The 25225-nt window shown below is 43.4% G+C and overlaps 2 protein-coding genes across 3 annotated transcripts in view; both read right to left on the reverse strand.

The window, feature by feature from the left end:
* WDR11 (WD repeat domain 11) overlaps window positions 1-7523 on the reverse strand; it is a 154627-nt gene extending 147104 nt beyond the window's left edge. The window contains exons 1-2 of one of the 2 annotated variants that reach the window (XM_085888613.1): window positions 7407-7523; window positions 3075-3186 (exon numbers count right to left, since the gene is read on the reverse strand). In XM_085888613.1, coding sequence (XP_085744739.1) covers window positions 3075-3143 — 69 coding nt within the window. In that variant the 5' untranslated portion in view covers window positions 3144-3186; window positions 7407-7523. Of the gene's footprint in view, window positions 1-3074; window positions 3187-6978; window positions 7243-7406 lie in introns of those variants that run through there. The other variant, XM_085888604.1, reaches the window with a different exon arrangement.
* A 9999-nt stretch (window positions 7524-17522) lies between these two features.
* LOC147034772 (uncharacterized) overlaps window positions 17523-25225 on the reverse strand; it is a 29823-nt gene continuing 22120 nt past the window's right edge. Inside the window, exons 4-6 of the mRNA XM_085856109.1 lie at window positions 23150-23354; window positions 19796-20057; window positions 17523-19544 (exon numbers count right to left, since the gene is read on the reverse strand). Coding sequence (XP_085712235.1) covers window positions 18940-19544; window positions 19796-20057; window positions 23150-23354 — 1072 coding nt within the window. The 3' untranslated portion in view covers window positions 17523-18939. The remainder of the gene's footprint in view (window positions 19545-19795; window positions 20058-23149; window positions 23355-25225) is intronic.

A 25225-nucleotide genomic window follows, 5' to 3' on the forward strand; every position in this document is an offset into this window, starting at 1 on the left:
TTAATCGGACAAGGTGTTCTCTTCGAAATTGACGGAAACCAAAAGTTGACAGATGCCCGGACGCCCACCAAATTCAAGATGGCTGCCCTAGCCACCATATTGGATATCGGATTGTGCTGTATATCGAAAGAAACCTTCCTCTAATCACCCCCATGAAAATAAAATCAATCTGTCAAGCCGTTCTCAAGTTATTGTCTGGAAACCAAATTCAAGATGGCTGCCCTCGCCGCCATATTGGATATTGCATCGCACTGATTATCAAAAGGAACCTTCCTCTACTCAACCCCAACATACCCTGGAAAAATGGATTTAATCGGACAAGGTGTTCTCCTCGAAATTGACGGAAACCAAAAGTTGACAGACGCCCGGACAACGCCTATGACGACAATACCCCTTAGCCAATTCGGGCTGAGGGGTAAAAACCTGCGTGGACTAAATTCAGGGTCTCATAACACCAATAACGGTATCCCATGGTATCCTTCATGAAGGACACCAATAACTAACTAACAGCAATAACCATTTCACTCAAAGAAAAATATCAATAAAAATACTGTACAGCAATTTAGATTTTTGTTTAAAAAAAAAAAAACCTAGCCAGGACTTCTTTTGAGTGGCGTATTTTTATAGGTTTTCAGGTAAATCCAATATGCATGTCAAACCATGTGACCTATGACATCATATGTGTGACTTTTGTTCCTCATGGATATGCAGTAATAGGTGTAAAGTTTCACCTTGATCTGTTCAGCCATTTCAGAGAAGATTTTTGAAGGTTTAAAAAAATAATTAAAAAAAAATGACTGCCGAATCAGGTGACCGAAGACGTCATGAATTTTTTTTTCTGTGGACTATTTTATCCCAAGATGACTCAAAAAATTCATACTGATCGGATGTGGCGTTCTACATGTGCAATTATGACATCATAATGAGGGCACCTATAAAGTCATTAAAAAAAAAAAATCACACAATCCCCATGAGGAGAACTTGCTCTGTGCCAAGTTTCAAATTTTTCCTTGATGCAGTTTGAGATACAGAGGTCCAAAGTTTTTCCATTTTTCCAATATGGCTGCTACACCACGTGACCTATGACATCATAATTATCATTGAAACATTCTACATGAGTAGTCTCACCAATGGTGAAACTTTCGTCTCAATTTCACCATTGGTGAGACTACTCAATCCGACAAGAGGTTGCGGAGAAAAACACGAAAGTTCTGTGTGGACAAACAGACAGACAGACAGACAAACAAATGAAAAATCACTCACAGAGTGACAACTTGGCAAAACAGCACTCGGTAGAACACATACCTCTGCCAGATGGAACAGCTCACGTTTGGTATCCCACTGATGTGCTGGATCCGAACCAAAATCCAATCCTCTTGTTCTTGTCACCTATGCAACTCATCCACCTTGTTTTGTCATAACTCGTCCACAACTTTTTGAGATATAGTGATATATTTAGTTTTTATGACTGGTGTTGGCTTAATGGTTTGGGTGGTGGGCTTGGGATCCAAGAATCCTGAGTTCAAATCTCCCTTTTTCTGTTGAATTAATACCAGGTGGGGTTGATTCTGCCTGTCATCCTTTCGAGGTCGGCAAATTGAGTGCCAGCTTGCTGGTATACTGTGTCGGAGTGGCGACCTGTCCAGCATTGTACCCAATAGTCAAGGAGTCTGCTTTGGCAGCACCAATGCTCTGCACAGAGTATGGTCCGAATGGAATGGAATGGAATCTAGTTTTTGGCCCTATCAATTTTATAAATTAGGCCTGTGTTGACCTTTTGACCTTAAAATTGGTCGTTGAATTCAGCGACCTGACATGAGAATGCTCTTCAAATTTCAAGTAAATTGGAATAAAATTGATGATTTTAAAAATTTGGCCAATGCTGACCTTTTCATCTATGTTGACCACAAAAGTAATAGGTGGTTGAATTCAGTGACCTGATGTGTAAATCATTTTCAAATTTCAACTCAACTGGATGAAAACTGAGGATTTAGAAAATTTGGCCCAAATTGGCCTTTTGGCTTATTTTGACGTTTTGGCCAATGTTTACCTCCAAATTAATAGGTGTTTGAATTCAGCCATCTGAAATGAAAATGCTCTTCAAATTTCAAGTCAATTGGATGAAAATTAAGGATTTTAGAAAATTTGGTCCAAATTGGCCTTTTGGCCTATGTTTACCTCAAAATTAGTAGGTGGTTGAAGTCAGTGACCTGATATGCAAATGCTCTTCAAATTTCAAGTTAATTGGATGAAAATTGAGGACTTTAGAAATGTGGCCTATGTTGACCTTTTGGTCGAAGTTGACCTCAAAATTAATAGATGGTTGAGTTCAACGACCTCATTTTCAAATGGTCTTCACATTTAAAGTAAAAGGGATGAAAATTGACAATTTTAGACAATCCAAAAATTTGACCCATTTTGCGTTGACCTTATGGCCTATGTTGACCTTTTGACCCATGATAACCTCAAAAGTAATACTGTAGGTGGTTGAATACACTGACCTGATATGCAAATCCTGCTCAAATTTCAAGTCAATCAGATGAAATTTGAGGATATTAAAAACAAATTGGCTCAAATTGGCCTATTGGCCTATGTAGACCTTTTTTGGTCAACCGAATTTTATGAAACTTCAATGCCGGACCATCGCAGGTTTGGTGACATTAATCCCTGAAAATTTCAGAACGATCGGTTGAGCAGTTTAGGCTGGAGGTGAGCGGACAAACAAACAAACACACAAACAAACAAACAAACAAACGGAGGAGTTCAAAATACCTGTCCAAAAAAAAATAAAAAAATTGCCAAGTAACAAACGGACCCAAATGCAATACCCTCTCCGAATCCTTCTGCGAGGGTAATTAAAAATAGCTTGAAATGAAATGCCTGTTCTCTTTCTTGATACAAGTTCGCCAACGACAAAACTTGTGCCTGGGAAGGATAGTTTCATAAACACCATAATAAGGGGGAAAAAACAGTAGTAATTTTCTAAAGTTTACGTTACGTTGTCAACAAACCACCCCAACCAAAGACAAAAAAACAACAAGATTCACACATGCTTATTGTGGATGAGTTTTTACCTTGACAACAGGTGTTTTGTGCTTGTCCAGAGATTGAATGGTCTGACAGGTCTTTGGGTCAACAATCATAACCAAGGACTGACAGCCATAGGCCAGCAATCCTTGCCATCCCCTGCAGGAGCAAAGAAAGGAAAGAGGAGAAAAAGAAAACAACATACGACAAAGGATTTAGCTGTGCAAACCATACTGGCTGACTACATAATTGTTAATTGGCACATTGGTCCGAATGATGATGTTTTAGTAACCCAAGTAAGGTGGAGAACAAACAAACTCATGCCTTGAAACAAAGCTTCTTGGATATTACAGTTGAATGAAGTTGGTCAGGCATATTGATGATGAGATGTACCGTACTCTTACAGAGCGTTGATGCTGCCGAAACAGTCTCTTGGCAAGGATTATGCTCGGTGGTTTGCCATTGCCTTACCAGCAGTCGTTTGGGGGAGGAATTTGTTATTTGTTCATCGTGCCGGTGAAAACTCCCCTACTCTTTGAAAAGGACACTATGGGATCTTTAACCCCCACCAACCAATTCTGGCAGACAGGATGCCTGTTTAACGTCCATCCGAAGGACGGCACACACATTGATGCTGCGAAACACTAGGGTGACAGTTTGTAGCTGGGTTGAGATTTGAACCCAGGCTAGACAGCTTTCAGAGACAAGTATGCAAACCTCTAGGACCTCAAGCACGAGGCAATCCTGCCAGACCAGGCTTATTCATACATACTGCACAAGATAAAGTATGTATGACCCCCCCCCCCACCCCCCACTCTGATTCCCCACTCTATCTCAACCCATCACCGAGCCTTTTCTCCTCTTCATCTGGCCCTCTCCCCAAGCTCTTCTGCAATCCTCCACACTCTTTCAACAACTCTCCTTACCTCCCCACTCCTCCCTTGTCCAACCATCCCCCTCCCCTACAGGTCAGGTATGGGAGCATGTGCCAGAACAGCGCGTCGCTGTGTCCACTTTCCGCCGGTACTCCAGGGGCCTCCGTCTGGCCATCCCCCAGGCAGATGACAGGCCCATCCCCATCTCCTTGAAATGATGGTCAACCTGCTGCAACCACGAGGCATGTGGTTGGCCCATTAGCCTCCTCCACTCATGAGACTCCCTCGCTGAGAGAATCTGGTGAGGAGGATCAGAGTCAGGAAAACGAGCCACATGTCCATACAGCCGCAACTGACGCTCACGGACTATGCAGGTAACAAATCTCATCCGAGTTTCTCTCAGCAACCGCTCGTTGGACACAAAATCCGACCAGCGATAGCCAAGGATTCTCCGAAGAGACCTGGTACCAAAGGAATTAAGTCTCCGTCTCAGATCCCTGGTCAGAGTCCAAGTCTCGCATCCATAGAGCAAGACTGGAAGTACCAAGGACCTGAAGACTCGGACTTTCGTCCTCCCGCACAGGTACCGGCAGCGCCACACCCCATGATCCAGTGAATCCATGACTCCCCAGGCCCGACCCAGACGTCTATTGACCTCTGACTCGCAGCCAGCAGAGACATGAATATCACTGCCAAGGTAAGTGAATCTCTCCACGACCTCAACATCCTCACCACAAACAGACACAGACAGGACAGCAGCATCCAAGATGTCACCGAAAGCCTGGATCTTAGTTTTGACCCAAGAAAACCGTAATCCCAGCGGCTCCGACTCCTCATTCAGCACCTCAAGGGCCCCCAAGAGGATGTCTAAAGTCTCCGCAAAGATGACTGCATCATCTGCAAAGTCAAGGTCCGAGATCTTGACATTCCCAAACGATGCACCGCAGCTTGATCTCTCAGACATCCTCCCTAAAATCCAGTCCATACAAGTGCTGAAAAGTGTGGGGCCAGTACACACCCCTGACGAACTCCAGTAACAACTGGAAATAAGTCAGAGATGGTACCACCACACTTCACAGCACTCTCAGTACCAGAGTATGGTTCATACATCAGATCGATCAGTTTTGGTGGCACCCCACGAAGACCAAGAATCCTCCAGAGGACATCCCGATTCACTGAATCAAACGCTTTACAGAGATCAACAAAGTCTGCAAGCAGCCCCTGCCAAAACTCTTGTCTGCGTTCGGTGAGACACAAAGGGCAAGGATACGGTCAATCGTTGACGTCTTTGGTGTAAATCGTTGACCGCTTTGGTGTAAATCGTTGACCGCTTTGGTGTAAATCGTTGACGTCTTTGGTGTAAATCGTTGACCGCTTTGGTGTAAATCGTTGACCGCTTTGGTGTAAATCGTTGACCTCTTTGGTGCAAATCGTTGACCTCTTTGGTGCAAATCGTTGACCTCTTTGGTGCAAATCGTTGACCTCTTTGGTGCAAATCGTTGACCTCTGTGGTGCAAATCGTTGACCTCTGTGGTGCAAATCGTTGACCTCTGTGGTGCAAATCGTTGACCTCTGTGGTGTAAATCGTTGACCTCTGTGGTGTAAATCGTTGACCTCTGTGGTGTAAATCGTTGACCTCTGTGGTGTAAATCGTTGACCTCTTTGGTGTAAATCGTTGACCTCTTTGGTGTAAATCGTTGACCTCTTTGGTGTAAATCGTTGACCTCTTTGGTGTAAATCGTTGACCTCTTTGGTGTAAATCATTGACCTCTTTGGTGTAAATCGTTGACCTCTTTGGTGTAAATCGTTGACCTCTTTGGTGTGAAGCCTCTCGGGGTCACAAAGAATAGAACAATCGACACGATCAACCATCCTCCGTTTCCGTATACGTTCCTGTATTTCGGTGTCGTAGTGAATCAGTGCTCCGGGTCCGGCATCCTGGCCGACCTCGACCCCCGTCCTCACCGATGGGGGCACTGCATCAGCCGCACTGCCCGCGTCATCGAACACGAAACGCTTCCCACGTGCCGCTGCGCAGGCACAACAACTCGAGGCAAGAAGCGTTGATTTTTAAAACAACCGTTTCACGTCGCCGTGTTGGGCCCGCGCTCCGCGGCTCCACCAGCCACAACCACATCCACAGTGCCTACAGCCACAGCCATAGTACACAGCCACAACCATAGTACACAGCCATAGTACACAACCACAGTACACAGCCACAGAGCCTACAGACACAGCCACAGTACACAGCCACAGTACACAGCCTACAGCCACAGCCATAGTACACAGCCACAGAGCCTACAGACACAGCCACAGTGCACAGCCACAGCCACAGAGCCTACAGCCACAGTACACAGCCACAGTGCCTACAGCCACAGCCACAGCCATAGTACACAGCCACAGTACACAGCCACAGAGCCTACAGACACAGCCACAGTACACAGCCACAGCCACAGAGCCTACAGCCACAGAGCCTACAGCCACAGCCACAGTGCCTACAGACACAGCCACAGTGCCTACAGACACAGCCACAGAGCCTACAGACACAGCCACAGAGCCTACAGCCACAGCCACAGTACACAGCCACAGCCACAGAGCCTACAGACACAGCCACAGTACACAGCCACAGCCACAGAGCCTACAGCCACAGAGCCTACAGCCACAGTGCCTACAGACACAGCCACAGAGCCTACAGACACAGCCACAGAGCCTACAGCCACAGCCACAGTACACAGCCACAGCCACAGAGCCTACAGACACAGCCACAGTACACAGCCACAGCCACAGAGCCTACAGCCACAGCTACAGAGCCTACAGCCACAGCCACAGCCACAGTACACAGCCACAGAGCCTACAGACACAGCCACAGTACACAGCCACAGCCACAGAGCCTACAGCCACAGCCACAGAGCCTACAGCCACAGCCACAGAGCCTACAGACACAGCCACAGTACACAGCCACAGAGCCTACAGACACAGCCACAGCCACAGAGCCGACAGCCACAGCCACAGTACACGTGCGGTATCAGTAACCACGGCGTCCCCGAACGTGCCGTGCCACAACATTTACACCCACCAGTCCGCTGCCCGGTTGTGAGCGTGAAGGAGCCCGGTTAGAGTACGTCCGGGCAACTTGATGTTCACCGTGACCGCCATCGCGCCCGCTCGGCTCGTCACGGAGTGAGGCGACGATGGGAAACAGGAACGAACCGAGAGACGCGGACAGGAAGACACCCGGGCGAGGATTATTTATCTATTCATTTTAAATGCAGAGATAAATAAATAAATAATGATGATGATGACAACCCCCAATGAAGAAAGGAGGAAGGGGGGGGGAGTGGGGAGCGTTTTTCATTTCTACGGTGGTCAATAGGGGGCGGTAAACGACCACGACAAATGGTTTGACGTCATTCAGATCAACGACGTCACGAAAGGAGCCTTCCTTGGCACATTCACTTTCATTTCGATTTCTATCGGCAATAAATCGACATTTGGTAAATCTACCGGGCGAATCCGTCTCTCTCCGAGTCCTACACACAGTGGCTTCAATTCGTTGGTCGCAACCAGCGCTTCTTTACGTCACTGCGAGAGCAGGTGGGGAATCTTCTTCTTCCTCATTCAATGCACACTTTTTTTTTTTTTCACTGACTGAAGTGACCCTTGATCAATCCCCGAAATTAGTTTTTGCTGTAATGAGTTATGGGGAAAAAAATAATGATGTTTTGGTTTTTCTTTCGACGCCAGGTTTACCCTGATGATGTGAAAATCAACATCCGGGTCAGGGAACGATGACGCGTTTCCGGTCTTTGCGCTGCAGCCAATAAACGTTGCTCAAGTATGCAGCGTCATCGGTCTAGAACCTCGAGACGACTGCAATACCCGAAATCGAAACGCTGCTTTTATTTGTAACCTTTAAATTTTATACCTGCATATGAGAAACGATCAGGAATCGGGGTGGGGGGGGGAACATACCGAATGCCGGGGGTAGTTTGTTGCTAAGCAGCTAGCTAGCGCTTGCCAAGCCGGCCGTTCCGTATCAACCGCTTTGCAAGCCGCTCACTTGGCCCTCAGCAAGTGGGTCAAGCGAGACGTGGTGCTCCGTCACTGCTCCGTAAAAATTCCCGCCCTATTCGGATTAAAAAAAGTTACCAACAATAATATTATTGAAACGTGTATTTCACACTTTAATTTTGAGGCCACGTTCCCAATGCGAGGACTGGGGGTGAAGCGACCGGTCCCGAACGTGCACATAAAACTCTGGGTTGTGAAACAAAAAAATGTCAAAAAATAGGAATGACGTCATAAAAATTGATATGACGTCATAGTGATGTATCACATGTGCGGTAATTCATCTCTGCTAATGCCCTGTTCGATTCCCGCAAACAGAATTCAAAAAGCTTGCCTCGTTTGAGATAATTTTTTAGGCGATTTCCATGAGCGGAGATATTTTGACGTCATAACTTTTTTTTTCTCGGAGGAATTTTCAAAATCGGAGATGGTTACCGTCTGCGCAGGGTAGTTTTACATATATATGCCAAGTTTCAGGAAGTTTCGATGAAAACTGGAGGCTGTGAAACAATAAAGTCCACAAGAACAACAACGGGAATAAGAATTAGAGATCCTCCACGAGGATCTAAAAATATAAAACTAAAATATCTTGGTTGGGTAAGTGTCCACCCCTGCCCCCCCCCTCCCAATACTTGGTGGAAGCACCTTTGACAGCAATTACAGGTGTGAGTCTGTTGGGATCGGTCTCTACCAACTTTGCACACCTTGATTGGGCAGTATTTACACAAAACTGTTCAAGGTCAGTCAAGTTCCATGGGGAGTGTTGATGGACAGCAAACTTCAAGTCATGTCACAGATTTTCAATTGGATTCAGGTCGGGGCTCTGACTTGGGCACTCATGGACATTTATCTTTTTGTTCCTTAGCCACTCCAGTGTAGCTTCGGCTGTGTGCTTCGGGTCGTTGTCACGCTGAAAGGTGAACTTCCATCCCAATTTCAGCTTTCTTGCAGAGGGTAGCAGGTTTTCATCGAGGACTTTTCTGTATTTTGCTCCATCCGTTTTCCCTTCCATCCTGACAAGTGCCCCAGTTCCTGCTGATGAGAAACATCCCCATAACATGATGCTGCCACCACCATGCTTCACAGTGGGGATGGTGTACTTTAGGTGATAAGCTGTGTTGGGTTTGTGCCAACCATAACGTTTTTGCATTCAGGCCAATTTTCTCCCACTTTGACTCCCTGTACACGAACCTCTTTCACAACAAACAAGCATGCCACACACATCGCTAATTTACATACGCATGCCAAATCCCAGTTTGAATCCCACGCCACATGCTTCAACCTTCACCACTCTTTACCCACAAATGCTGCGACGTTCACACAACATCAAGACACCTTTATTGTCACATTACTCAAGCTCATTGTACATTTGCCGTTGCTCAACAACCACAACGAACCACCATACCACCTCAAACACAGCAAACAACCATGCCACAACTCACCCGCCATGCCGCCTCTGCCATCCATCACATCGACCACACATTTACCACACACCGGCAGCTGCTTTTGGAGTAGCAAGCGCAATGTACCAATAGCAGGCACCTCGGACCTGGATATTCAGACGTCTGTAACTCGAAGTGCCAGAGCGTGCTAATCACCACGTAACACCACATGAATAGCCCTGGTGCTCCGCTTCATTGTGGTCCCCAATTGGGTGTCCAGCTCATGTTTATATCCAGAGAGTGCAGCCGAAGATGCCAGCGCAATGTTAAGTATGGAGGTCCATCTCGTGAGTCATCCGGAGGTCAATGCCACCCTCTTCACGGCTGTGTTCTCGCGTGGGTCGTGCCGGCACTGGAGTGATCGCGTATGAACCAACGGGGGTGCCACAGGTCCTGGTCCCTCCGCCTGGAAACCTGTTTGATGCACATCTACATAAACCTCTTGTATTGACTGTGCAACACACCTTTCCTCACGCTTTCTTTCAATGAATGTCATGTTACTTGTAATTCAACCAGCTCGTTGTGTCCTTTCCTCCATTGATCCCACAAAGTCGGCATGTTTGTTGGACGGGAAGTTTTATCCCAAGCGATTTTCTCTTGTTAGCCAGCGTATACTCACTGTATCACTCAGCAGTCGTCCGAGTCCGAGGCACAAAACTCGGTTCATTTAGTCACCTCCACAGGTAAACGGTGCTCACACGGATTACCTTTTTGAAGTTTACGAGGCTAATTAACATTCGTGGTTGCTCAACAACCCACCGGGCTGCGTAGTTTTCCGCGACATATTGGCATACTGGAGCAGGCACCTCGCAGGTGTTCAGGAGAAACCCCAGTGCTTCCTCTCACGCCGAACCCCAGATCCACAGCACTATGTACGTATGTATGTATGTATGTATGTACGTACAGGCCAAATGATTAATGCAAACAACCTCAGCGGTATAGTTAACTGGAGCTATCTTTTTTTTTTCTTGAAATTATTTTTTTTTCATCAACCGCTGTCACAACGGGAACCCAACGGGTTCAGAGGTCATCTAGTATTACCTAAAAGCCGCAATTTTGTCGAAATCTCGATATTCGCAAAGCTGAGAGCACAAGCGGCAAATTTGATTGGGCGAGATGGCATAAAATAGCACAATATTTTGTCTAAGTACTGCTACACTGGAAGTTTTTGGAAGTGCCAAGAAGGAGATTTGTGTTCTACAGTGGGATTCATAAGTCCCAGGACACGGTTTTAGCTGCTTATACAAGATTTGTTTATACCATGCGTATATTTACACCGTTTTCTCTTTTTTTTTCAAATACAAATAGTACACCACCGCTCAAAAGTTTTAAAACACCCCCATCTTTCCAGTTTTTACTGAAATTTAAGCAGTTTACTGTTTCCATGTACTCTGAAATTAAAGCATAGAACAAATAAACAATCGCAGATAAAAAGAAATCATGGAATCGTTTTGTTGAACAAAATTTCATCGAAATTTTTGACTCATCAAAGTGGCCACCTTTTGCAGATATAAGAGCCGAACATACTCGTGGCATTCTTTCTACAATGGAAATCAAATATTGTTCGGAAAGTTCTTCCCAACACTGTTGCAGAAGTTCCCACAAATGTGTTACACTTGTAGGTTGCCTTGCTTTCACCCTTCTGTCCAGTTCATCACAAACCAGCCCGATGGGGTTTAAGTCTGGAGACTGTGCTGGTCATTCCATGATTTGAAGCCTACCGTCTTGTTCTTTTCTTCTAAGGTAGTTCTGACATAGCCTGGAGGTATGCTTTGGGTTGTTATCTTGCTGGAGGATGAACCCCTGACCAACTAGGCAGAGACCAGAGGGTATTGTAAGGTGCTGCTAAATGCTGTGGTAGCCCATTTGGTTCAGGGTGCCAGTCACTCTGTGAAAGTCGCCGACTCTAGATCCATCAAAAGAGCCCCAGATCATCACGCTTGGTCCTCCATGTTTGACAGTTGGTGTTACACACTGAGGGACCATCCTTTCGCCTACTCGATGGCGTACAAAAACCCTGCGTGATGAACCAAAGATTTCAAATTTTGATTCATCAGTCCATAAGACCTTCTTCCAGTTTTCAGTAGTCCACTGGCGGTGTTTCATGGCCCAGGCAAGCCTCTTTTTCTTATTTTGCCATCTCAGCAATGGCTTTATTACTGCCACTCGACCTGTCAAACCTGCAGCTCGAAGTCTTCTCTTCACAATTGAAACTGAGACTTCCTTACTTCGACCAGTGTTAAGCTGTGCTTGAAGCTGCTTCCTGTGAGCCGCCTATCACGCAAGGTGTCGACTCAGAAACTTGTCTTCTGATTATGTTGTGGCTTTGGTTCTGCCAGACCTCTTCCTGTCAGAGTTTCCTCCAGTTTCCAAGTGCCTTTTGATGGTGTAGGAAACTACTCACTGACACCTTGGCTTCTTTGCAATTTCTCCAAAGGAAAGACCTTCACTTTTAATGGTTATAATTGTCTGTCTGTCTTCCTTTGTTAATTGTCTTTTTCTCACCATTATGATAGTAATATACTACTTCCTGCAGTACAATATTGTCCAAATAATGCTTCAGAGGGTGCAGCAACACAGTCTGTTCCAACACTGCTTTTATACGGACAGAGGGTTTGTAACTAATCAACAAAAGTCGGGACACCTGGAGGAATTGTTTGCATCAACTTTCAAGGCTTAATTTACTTCCATTGCTGCAGAACAGCTGCAGTTGCTAACCTATTACTTGTTCCCTGAAAAGAGCCTTTTTTAACAACTCTGAAATTTACATTATTTTTCAGTTTTTGGTAACCTAAAATGTTTTTTTTAACCTCTGCAAGTTTACTGCTTAGCTTTGTACCATTTCAGGTTATTCACTGGACTTGAACTGCTTAAATTTCAGTAAAAACTGGAAAAATGGGGATGTTCTAAAACTTTTGACCAGTCGTACAGATTAAACCAAGATGGCAGACACCAGCCCATTTACAGTGGAAGAGAGGCTGGAAGCAGTGGTGTGGTACCACAATAGGAGAAACACAAACTGGATGATGAAACAGGTGCAAGAAGACTTTGAGGAGCGTTTTGGAAAGCCAGCACCATCAAAATTAAATCTTCATATTTGTTCCATTGCCACTCAACTGTATATGGACTGCAAGCAGATGGGACACAGAGTTCAACTTCGTGTGATTACCTCTCGGTCTAGGGTAACTTTGCAGCAATATATATATATATATATATATATATATATATATATATATATATATATATATATATATATATATATATATATATATATATATATATATATATATATATATATATATAGTACTGCATATGAAAATAGTTTAAGAGGTCAGAAGATTAATTAACTAGTTGTCTCATAAGTAATGTTCGAGTCAGTCGTCCTGCATTTACCCCAATTAGTGCTGTCAGGATTGACTGTGTCACACAATCTTATCTTTCCACCTGCCTGCTGTCTTTTTCCTCTATTTATGTGCTTTGCATGACTCTAATCCCCTTTTACTTAATTCCTAGCCATGTGCTTCGGGATAATGGTGCCTGAAAAGGTGGGACTTTTGGGTATGATGTCGTGCAGAACACATGGCGGGTGGCTTGGCCAATGAATCAGCGACGGTGATATCACGGCCAGGGTAATAGAAGCCCAAGCAAGCGTGTGCAGTCAAGAGTGAGCTAGTGAGTAAGTGTCAGTCAGCCTGGAGTGACAGAGTCAGCACGAGACAGGCACGGTGCCAGTTGGTGTTGGAATCGTTTGCGAGTCCGAAGTGCAGTCCAGTACGGGTTACCACGCTAAGTCAGTCAGTGTGCTACACCGTGGGCATCGCACTGCACCCCAACCTCCATGCCAGACCTGCTGAGTCCATCTGCCTCACTCAAGGAAAGGCCAAGCTCCTCTGCCTCCCAATCTTCTTTACTCCCCCACCCCCCCTCTCACGTCCTGTGTCCCTGTGTGAGTCTGCATCTTAAGGATTAAAAAGGCATTGAGACCATAACAGAGTTTCACCTGTCTCCTTCGCGCTCAGTAATTGGTATTTTTTGCTTTCCTGTGTCCCTCAACCCTTTTAAAATCAAATACTGTTGGACCCCACTATTGGTAGATCATAAAGTGTGACCTGCTTCTACATTCATGCTTCACGGATTTGAATGTTTTTATTATTTAATTATTTATTTTGAACACTTGAGGACTGGTTTCCTATCTCCAGCTGGTAAATTGGAAATCAGCCAACATCACAGTATTCCATAAAAAAGGTGTAAAAATGGATTCCCTTAACTTCAGCTCAACTCACTCACTGTACTTCCAATCATCAGCAAGTTCATGGAACCCATCAGCACAGTTGACTTAAAATAATTCCTTTGCTCCAACAGCCTCAACTCAGATCATCAATTTGGATTCAGACCTGGTCACTCAACTTTGGACATGCTGCTTCTCCTCTCTCAACAATGGTGGAGGCCTTCAATATCAGACATGAGATCAGGGACATTTCTCTGGACATATCTTGATCTTTTGATACATTCTAGCATCCTGCCTTGCTCTTCAAACTGTCTGCCTATGGAATCCAAGGCCAACTCCACTCCTGCATTGCTGACTTCCTCCACTCTTGTAGCCAACGTGTGGCTCTCAACGGAACCCTTTCGTCACTTCTTCCTGTCAAGGCTGGAGTACCCAAGGCAGTGTTCTCGGCTTCATATTATTCCTCATCTTCACAAATGATCTCACTGACTCTGGAAAATCCTCTTTATCTCTTTGCTGATGACACCACTCTCTGCGATGGTATCTCTCATCCTTCTGACAGACAGGCAGCAGCCTCTTCCCTCTCCTCAGACCTTGACAAAATCACAAACTGGTCAAACACAATTTTGCTTATGTATCCATATAGTCCAGATGCCAAACAGCCATTTCAGGGCAAAGCGTGCTTTAGTGTCATTATGAAATTTTTTTGGTTGATTCATCATCTCTGAGCTATCCTGAATCAGAATCAGCCGGGTGCCAGACTCGCGCCCTTGAGGAATCTTTTTTAGAGGCGAAAAACAAAATGGCCACCACCGACTTTCGATACATTCCGTTTTGGGCTATATCTTCACTTCAAATGCACTTACAAACACAATTTTTGTGTCAACTACTATGTTTCATGCGACAGAAAGGTAAACGTTGATGATTCTCTCAAGATTGGATGACAACAGATGGCGGAATTTGAATCAGGATGGCCAACAAGCTTCAACATGACACTAACCAAGAAAGTGATCCTGATGACTTCGACCAAAAAGAGCATCAAGCTGGATGGAAGGCCAGTATAAGATACCGAATTGATCTACACCTGAGTTGTATGTCTCCAACAATACAGGGATATTGATATCAAGGATGTCCTCTCTTATGAACTGTCTCCTGTCCCAGCCTCCTTGCTTGATGAGAGCGGTGCGATGCGGGCTCAGTTGAAAGCAATCCTGAAGACGAAACTCCAAGTTGAGCAATCAAGTCGAATCCAAGGTGTTCCAGATGCTGTCATCATCGATGAATGCGCCATGTTATGGACTGTACATTGGCCCACAAATGGTACAGTTGAGGATTATGTGATCAACTTCATGGGAACCATCAAGCACCACCTGGAGTGTTGTGATGTATACCTGATTTTCGACAGGTACATCAAAATCAGCACGAAACAAATGACGAGATCCAGTCGCGCAGGTCATGATTCAAGTCGAAAAATTCAACTCAACCTACACCCAACACTTCCAGCACAAAGAGTGGTCCTAAATGTAGCCTCCAACAAAGTACAACTGATCGATTTGATCTGTCAGTATCTGATGACCCACATTGTGGATAATCAGACCAAACTGGTGATCACCGGAAAAGATCCTACACTAGTACAAGTATGGAACAATTCCACTCTCCAGAGACAGGATCTGAAAACACACCATGAAGAAGCAGATGTAGTAATCATCCATCACTTGGTTAGAATTGTGTCAGGTGTCAGTGGTGACTCACACATCAAAGTGGTCTGCGACGATACACATGTCTTTATCCTGTTGATTCATTTCTACCTCGAGGAAAAGATGACGATGTCAGCATGGAGAGTCCGTGTGCTGGGAGGGCGAACGTAGACATTCGCCAAACAGCACTGAAACACAAAAGCATCACCAAATATCTGCCTGCTGTACATGCTCTGACCAGATGCGATACTGTGTCGTATTTGTTTGGCATTGGAAAGGCCAAAGCGCTGAAGGTACTAATGGGCAGACATCATCCCACCTTACTTGGTCAGCTGGAAGCAGACGAGGAAAAGATGATATCTGAGGCAACTACCTTCGTTATGGTTCCAAAGTCAAAGGTGATATGTCCACACACCGGTATCAGTTGTGGAAGTCTAAGATGGCCAACTCCAAGATTACCTCTGCTCCGAAATTGAAGTCGTTGCCCCCATCGCATGATGCCTTTGTTCAACATGTACATCGCGCTCATCATCAAGTCATTATATGGAAACCAGCCACTCAGTCAGACCCTCCGAACTTGGATCCCATCAAGTATCGATGGCAAGAAGGTGAGGACGGTGCGATGTTGTGTCCAACCACACTTCCACCTGATGTGTCTGCTGCACCAGTCACCATTCTGCAGCTGATCAAGTGTGGATGCTCCACCAGCCGGCCATGTTCCATCGGTAGGTGTGGTTGTGTGGCAGCACAGATGTCATGTTCGATGTTTTGCAGTTGTAATGCTGGATCAGACTGTTGTAACGAACAAACAAGGGCAGTAGCTGCTAATCACGACGACGATGACGAAGATTGAACATAATGTAGAACATTGCATCCTTAACAAAGTTAATATTTGTTTGCCGAAAAATAAAAGGTAATTTCAAAATCATATACATGTACAATGTACATACTTACTTTAAGACATAACCCAAAGTCATAGTCAACTATCCACACGTATCCGGATATATTTGTGTAAAAATCGTATTCCAATATAATTATCGATTCATTGATCATTGCAAGTAAGTTACTTCAGCTGTCATTGACTATTATTGTACGTAGTATTAATATTTGAGGGTTCATCAAATTAAATTTCTTACTCGAAGTGATCAGTGGAACTGCAAAATAACCATTTTTCATATTAAAGTGGTGGCCATCTTGAAAATATGAGACAGGTCTTATATATACACCTTCAATTTTATCATTATCTGATTCCTTGACCATAAAAACAGAGTAGTAGACACCAAAATTATGTTTGTAAGTGCACAAGAAGTGAAGATATAGCCCAAAACAGAATTTATCGAAAGTCGGTGGTGGCCATTTTGTTTTTCGCCTAGAAAAAAAACATTCCTCAAGGGTGCGAGTCTGGCACCCGGCTGATTCTGATTCAGGATAGCTCTGAGATGATGAATCAACCCAAAAAACTTCATAATGTCGCCACAACATGCTTTTTCACATTTCCACTGGACTAATATTGTCCACCCTTTGCATTATCCCTTACCTCTCATCGTTACCTGTATCCCTTGTTTGTCCGTCTCTGTCTATTTTCTCCCTCCACCCTGCTGTTGGTGTTTCCCATTTCTTCTGCTGTTCCTTTTATGTTGTGTCCTGATTTGTTCTGTGCAATGGCTCTTCCAGAAGTCGAGAAGATGTAAAAAAAATAAATAATAAATCAACAATGCCCCGACATTCGTGGCATTTTTTCAGGAACATATCCCGCACAAATAGTGGGGTCCGACAGTATATTATTTTTCCCTTGGTCGCTCCGGTTTTTGAGATGCGATCATACTTCCGGCGTTAAAAAATTATTTTTTGGAAATATAAGCACGCAAATTAAATAATCATAATTATCCAGCTATTGTGACCTCGTGCAAGCGTGAAATCTCACCTTCCCTCAGACATTCTGCTGAGTTTACGTCCTTCACGACCAGGTCTGACCCCTTAGGGCAAGATTGAGTTCTCATCACAATCAATAATGCATTACCCTATTTTGTTCAAAAAAAAAATTTTGGGATTGGTCCATAACAACCATGTTGGTTTCACGGATCAACTTCTAGTTCTCAAACTTGAATCACCCCGGTCCCTTGATGAGGCATTTTAAGTTTCATTTCAATTGGTTCAGCAATTAAGATATTTACTTGAAACAATCCTAGAAAAAATTCCAAGTTTATGATTGCAGTAATCTCCAAGAAATGTGTCAACATTTGACGGAAAGAGAAACAATAATAATGCCAGGAAGAACCGGGTTCCAGCTTGGAAGCCGAATAAAAACAAAAATACAAACAGAAAGTCAAAGTACATTAAAAGGTCAGATTTACATTTTTGCACTAAACTGAAAACACACAAATTTAAATATCACACATCATGCACATGGTCAAGCCAAAATTTGCCAGCTGTACAAATCTTTGGATTCTGCATCAGGTATTTGAATTCTACTTTCAGACCACTTAAAAACAACCCGACAAAGTGTGACATATAAAGATCACAAAGAAGCCAAGTTTGTACGTTTCACGAACAATAAACCAGCATATGACAAATACACTGCTCAAAGTGAGGGGTTTTGGAGGTTCGGCAATTTTGCCCTATTGGCGAAATGCAAGCCCGATTGAGCGGAATTATTTTGAGCAGTGTACACTGTACAGTACATCATCGGCCTGATATCCACCTGAGAAAGTTCAAAATGTGCTACATTAAATTTTTGTTGTTGTTGTTGTTGTTGTTGTTGTTTTAACTGCACATCGCACTCATGATTCGGAACGAGAAGTCTTCCATGAAACAAACGATGACGTCCATGAAGAAACTTGAAGCATCGAATAAACACAACTTCTGTTTTCCTTAGTTATTTTGATTAATATTCATCTTTAACTTTCGCAGTCTCAACCACAAGTTAACGTTTTACGTGCGTCGTTTTTGTTCTGGATGAGTTGTTAGGACAGCACGTAACCATTCCCCAACTAACATAAACAAACAAAATTGTCATTGGCAGCTCTCCTCCAGTGCAAGTTTAAATTCTAACACTTAAGAGTCCAAAGTTTGTTGTTATTTTTAATGCAAAGTTTGAAGCTCATGGAGAAGCCGACTACAGACGAAAGCTAACGTGCTAACGAGGGGGAAGAAAACAGGTGGACAAGGTGAACAGCCTGATGGGGGATAAAACAGGCAAAAATATAATTCAGATTACAGATCTACAGGGATCTGAGTGTAGGGTGAGAGAAAGATGGGGTGGGGGGGGGGGGTCGACTCATATTAAACTAAATAAGATTAGAACAAGTCTGATACACTCACTATAGGAAATCGAGATTCTATCAATGTTTCTGTCAACCTATCTCACAATGAGTAGATCACATGAAAGTAACAATGGATTTTCCCCAAACAGAAGAAGAGAAAGCACAACTTTGCTCTGTAAGCATGAGAGTACAGTAAGCTTGGTTTGGCATGTTTGAGTTAACAGATAAATGCAATGGGTGAAAAATGAGCACCATTATGAAAGGTCACATTCCCATATATTTACATCTTTTGCAGCCATCATGGGCAAAGCTTTCCAAAGCGAACCTGTGCAGCACCAGCTAGCGATAGTAGGGTAATGTTGGTCCATGCGAGGACGAATGCTGCATTAGGCTGCTCAAGTGAGAGAAACCAATGCCTGCATAGGCCTCACTCAGCTGTTTCTCCGCATGTTTGCGTCGATGTTTGGCCAGGTGGCCTGACTGTGAGAACCCACGACCGCACGTATCACACTTGAAGGGTCGCTCGCCTGTGTGAGTGCGCCGATGCCGCGCCAGGTTGTAAGAATGAGCAAACAGCTTACCGCACTCCTCACACGAGTAAGGCTTCTCACCGGTGTGCGTCCGTTGGTGGATTTGCAAGTGTGACTTGTGTGCAAACGTTTGTCCACACTCCTGGCATTGTACAGGACGTCGGTGCTTGTTGCTAGGTGGTGCACTCGACGCTTGTGGCTGAAGTAGCGGGTCACTTGTACCGAAGTCATTAGCACATGTTGATGGGGCTGCGAAAGCTTCGGCCTCTAATGGTTCTTGCCCATCAACTCCCTCGCTCTTTTCTGGCAATCGGGAGCCAGAAAACGGTGCATTCGGAGCAAAATGAGCAGTCTCTGGATGAAGGGACTCTCTCCCACCATCATCCTGATGGCTTTCTGCAGGGGAATGGTGATCTACACCACAGGAAAAACAAAAGGTTTGCTCTGTTCATATTTGTTTAGCAATAGCAAAATTAACACTGACTTAGAATACAAGTTCCTTCCATTAATTGTTCCATGTATAATCAGCTGAAATTATGTCCATAGCCAATCAGAAGGTTTATCATACCACATTTGAATTACACTGTCCCTCTCATCATGGCTTCTCCCTATCTCCCAAATCCTGTGATCTTCAAACGACGCATAACCAATGTCAGACACCATACCTCCATCTGAATGACCGGCTCGCCGAAAGGGGCTACGGTCTCCTGGTCCACCGGTGCTCAGTGATGGATCAAGAGCACAGAAACGCTGCACAGACTGGCAAAGTTCCTGGCTGAGAGATGTTAGCAGTGCGACGATCGTCTCCAGGAGGCTACGATTTGGTGGGCTCTCCATTGACACCCAAGCATCTCCACGTGGTCTTTTGAGAGAGAAATTCTCGATGAGACGACGAATTACGGCATAGAAAGCAAAAGGGAGACGAGCCTGCAAACAAGAATTTTGATTGCGAGGGAGATAGAGGATGAACGCAATTTATAATTAACTCACTTTTTATGAGTAGGGTCATAAACATAGTGCAACAAAAATGGGGTTCCAGAAGGTAAACATCACGTTTGTACCAATATAATCCATTTGCATGTATAAATTCACCTGATCATATGTCTATTAAGTAGAGGAAGAAGCCCACAAGCACACACACCGTCCCCCTTTCACGATTCAAACTCTTCATGGTTCACCCTCCATCCCCACACCGATATTACTCGTACCTAAGAACCAGAGTCATGGCTCTTTCATCAAATGTCTGGCATGACAACAATGGCTGGTTAACGCATGGGCACGCAGGGCCTGTTCCCAGGGGTCCCGAGCTCAGGCGGTGTGGGGGCCATGCAATTGCATGGGGCCCCCACATAACATGGGGTCCCACATGACTGATCGTGGTTCACAAACCAATCGTGGACAGCCCCCGCCCCCCGAGGGTGGGGTCTCACTTTGCCGACAAAACATATCACCTTGTGACTGGTGATAAACACAGCACATAGAGAATATGCTCCATCTCAAGGAAAGAAAGCACCGTCACATCATGAATCAATTAAAAATAAATGTTTGCCCCTGATGTTAAACTGGAAAGGACTATTCCAAATAATGGGGTGATGTTAGTTGAGAAAGCAAGTGGAATAATAACTAGGTTTAATGTACACAAATACAACAATAAAATTTGTATAATTCCCTAATGTTAACACATGTCGATATTGTTTAACAAATCCACACGACAATTTATTGTACGATCAGAAAACACGCCCTCATTAGTAAACGGACTAACCCATGCACTGGGCAGAACGTTGTGGTTTTTGAAATCAGAGCACCTGCCCCAAGGATGAAACAAAACTTCCCCGGCGGTTCTGAAAAGCGAAAATAGCTCAACAACACTGAAAATCACCCGAAATTAACTTTTTTCATTACACAAGTGGCAGAACCAGAAAAGGGTCTTAGGTCTAGCACAGGGTCTGATTAGATTAGAAAAGGGTCTGAGAGTAGATCGTGGATAATCGTATCATATAATGCATGAAATTGCTCCAAGCTCCTAATTTGAAAACTATAGCACTGACAAAAGTGATGTATGTAGATGAAGCTTACGATGATGTGAGCGAGGAAAGTGGAAAAAAAACAACATTTTGAGCGCTTTACCATTAATAAACCATTGCGGCCTGTTCCAACTCAAGGCATTGTTGAGCAGGCCGAACAAAATGGCAAATTAAGACCTCAGCGAGGGAGAGCGAGGTGACTGAGGATGCACTTTGGTAAAGGATATCATTAAATAATGTCATTAATTCTCTTCAAAAGGAATGTTTTAATTAACCCAAACGCCCAATTTTCATTCATGCACTTCCTTGGAGATTTCTTCGTCTGCACGCAAAGTTTCAGACCACAAGGTTTCATGGATTTGGAGTTATGACAGAGACACACACACACACACACACACACACACACACACACACACACACACACACACACACACACACACACACACACTGACATTTGTTATTATAGACTTGCAAATACCACCCGTCGCTTCGATGACGAGATTACGAAGAGAGGTGGGGGTAGAAAAAGATGGGGGAGAAAGAGAGAGAGAGAGAGAGAGAGAGAGAGAGAGAGAGAGAGAGAGAGAGAGAGAGAGAGAGAGAGAGAGAGAGAGAGAGAGAGAAAGGAGGAAAGAAAGAGGAGGGAGGGGGAGTGATGAGTGAGGGAGGGAAAGTGACTAGGGGTGGGGGAAGGGAAGGCAGACTTGTGATGGAACATCAATTATGATTCATACTGTCTCATCAAACTGATTCTGCATGGAATAACAGTGCAAATGGAAACAAAATAATGTCTGAAATTCATTTTCTACTATAAATATCACCCAGAGACAAACACTGCCCGGATATAACCAACGTCCGGACACATCAGGAGATTGGGGGGGGTGGGGGAGAGAGAGAGAGAGAGAGAGAGAGAGAGAGAGAGAGAGAGAGAGAGAGAGAGAGAGAGAGAGAGAGAGAGAGAGAGAGAGAGAGAGAGAGAGAGAGAGAGAGAGCGTGTGGGAGGGTGCTGCACTGTATTAGGAGGGAGAGGAACGAGGATGGGACAAAGAGAGGAGTTCGCAGAGAGAATATGTTATGCTTTATGAACAACGCGCGCATGTACGCATGCACACACACACACACACAGTTCGTGCTTGGCCGCCATCGGCAATTTTTTGGTAAGTCAGTGTGATTACCAACTTCAGTACATACTGCATACAACCCAAAAACCTTGATTAGCTTTCACCATTGTTTTGGGGGAATTTCAATTAACAAATTATAAAAACAACGTTGCATTATAGACGTTTCTAGGAGATGTGCATAAACATTAATCTTTATAAACAGCTGCCAATCGTCATGTGACAAGTGGAAAAAACATGGCCAACGTTTTATAAAATGGTCTTAATGAAATCAACATCTCGAGACTATATAGTTTTCAACCAATCAATGCAAATCATGAAAAAAAAAAATCAACAGTGCCAAATCAGTGTCCCAAAAGAAATTGATGATGGTCCATTGAATCAAAGGTTCTTAGTTCGTGAGTAAGGGTTGTAGTGGGGCAACTTAGCATAACAATCGTGCATTTTGTGAGGAAAGCACCAAATTTGGCACACTAGTAGCCTATCATATTATGAACAGATTTGGATATTGGGCCATCTCAAATTCAGCCGCTGATGGCTGTGGCAGCCATTTTCCGCTGCCATCAAAAATTTTGAGATGGCCCAATATCCAAATCTGTTCATAATATGATAGGCTAGTAGTGTGCCAAATTTGGTGCTTTCCTCACAAAATGCACAATTGTTATGCTATATTTAGCTAAGTTGCCCCACTATTGCTCAATCTGGATTAAACTTGTGAGACTATCAGAGGGTATGACAATATATAAAACTGTATTCACACTTGTCTTGTTTCTGGAACAAAAAGTACTGATTTTTCTGTTCTTTTAAAGCAGATGATGGGTGGAGAGGGCAAAAAGGAAAAAAACAAAAGTGAATCAGAAGGATGCAGTGAACGCACCTTGGCCACGGTGAAGAGCTCAATGCGCACTTGTGGGTGCTCTGCACAGGCAACAAACGACATGTAATCAGTGATGCCCAGCTCACGACCCATTGCGCGTGCAATGCGTGGGCTCATTCCACGTGCTGACAACCAGGCACCAAAGTTCTGCTGTGGGTCAATGTGTATTGTGCCTGTGGCCATGTTCTTTACTCTTGAAAAGTCACTGCAAGGAGAAGTATGGTAATATGGAATAATCACATCCGTACAGCTTGGTTCTAATCTGTAATATATATATATATATATATATATATATATATATATATATATATATATATATATATATATATATATATTTATTTATTATTAAGAATCTCTGATTATATAAATTTAGCATGGATACTAAAATCATGAAGCAGTGTATTTGACTGGCCATTAAATAATTAATATATATATATATATATATATATATATATATATATATATATATATATATCTTCTTCTTCTTCTTTCGGCTGCTCCCATTCGGAGTCGCCACAGCGGATCATCTGTATGATCCGCATAGTGATTTGGCACATGTTTTACGCCGGATACCCTTCCTGACGCAACCCTGGTCGCCTCTTACAACACAGGGATATGGTACACCTATTTTAACCGGGGTATACACCGGCCCAGTACACTGGTGCTCATTTCGCCGACCTCGGAAGGATGACAGGCTGAGTCAACCCCCTGGTGTATTAATTCAGTGGCCCAACGGGGATTGAACTCAGGACCTTTTGGATCCCAAGCCGCTGCCCTAACCACTGCGCCAACACCAGGCTATATATATATATATATATATATATATATATATATATATATATATATATATATATATATATATATATATATGTATGTATGAATGTTTGTATGTATGTATGTATGTATGTGTTTGTATGTATGTATGTATGTATGTATGTATGTATGTATGTATGTATTTGTATGTTTGTATGTATGTATGTATATATGTATGTGTTTCTACGTTTGTATGTATGTATGTATGTGTTTGTATGTATGTATGTATGTATGTATGTATGTATGTGTTTGTATGTTTGTATGTATGTATGTATATATGTCTGTGTTTCTACGTTTGTATGTATGTATGTATATATGTATGTGTTTCTATGTTTGTATGTATGTATGTATGTATGTATGTTTGCATGTATGTATGTGTTTGTATGTATGTATGTGTTTCTATGTATGTATGTATGTATGTATGTATGTATGTGTTTCTATGTATGTATGTATGTATGTATGTATGTATGTATGTATGTATGTGTTTCTATGTATGTATGTATGTATGTATGTATGTATGTATGTATGTGTTTGTATGTATGTTTGTATGTATGTATGTGTTTGTATGTATGTATGTATGTGTTTGTTTCTATGTATGTATGTATGTAAATTGTGAAAAGAGTACTTTCTGCGGTGATTAAACTCAATGATTTTATAACCTTTATGCTGGTTTAAGAGTACAAAAAATGTGTAAGTATGAAAAATGTTTTCCTGCTTACTCACAGAACTAAAGCTGCATAACAATTCACCAAGACACCTCTCCAAGGCGTATATACTCCTCACAACCATTTTGTTGGAAAGTTCTTCTATAAAAGGAAGTTACCAGCGTTAAAATGAACATTCAGCCGATCACACGGTCTGTGATCTAATCAGGCTGAGATAATGTCATGAGGAATAGATATCTGTAATATGAAAGCTAAATGGTCCATGATTTAAAAAAAAAAAAAAATCACATATACAAAAGTAAATAGACATGATCGGTCAGTCAGTTGGATAGAATTCACTTAATGTCCCCAGTCTCCAACCTCAGAGGGGCAAGGGACAAAAAATTTTTTTGCACAACACTCAGGTCATTCCACCAAGGAAATACTCCTTATATTATGTCATCAATGGACAGATGCCCTGAAGTCAAGGCCAACTCAGTTACATCTCCGATGCACTTGATAGTATCTGTCACCCTGCCCGAGTTTCCACACTGTCGGCTGAAGGTATCCACTGCCTCTCATGGATTGGCTTTCAGATTTAAACTGGGGGTTACTTTGA

The sequence above is a fragment of the Eptatretus burgeri genome, chromosome 1 (genome assembly GCF_056783735.1).
Source record: "Eptatretus burgeri isolate ZD-2024b chromosome 1, Ebu_testis_v1, whole genome shotgun sequence".
NCBI lineage: Eukaryota > Metazoa > Chordata > Myxini > Myxiniformes > Myxinidae > Eptatretus > Eptatretus burgeri.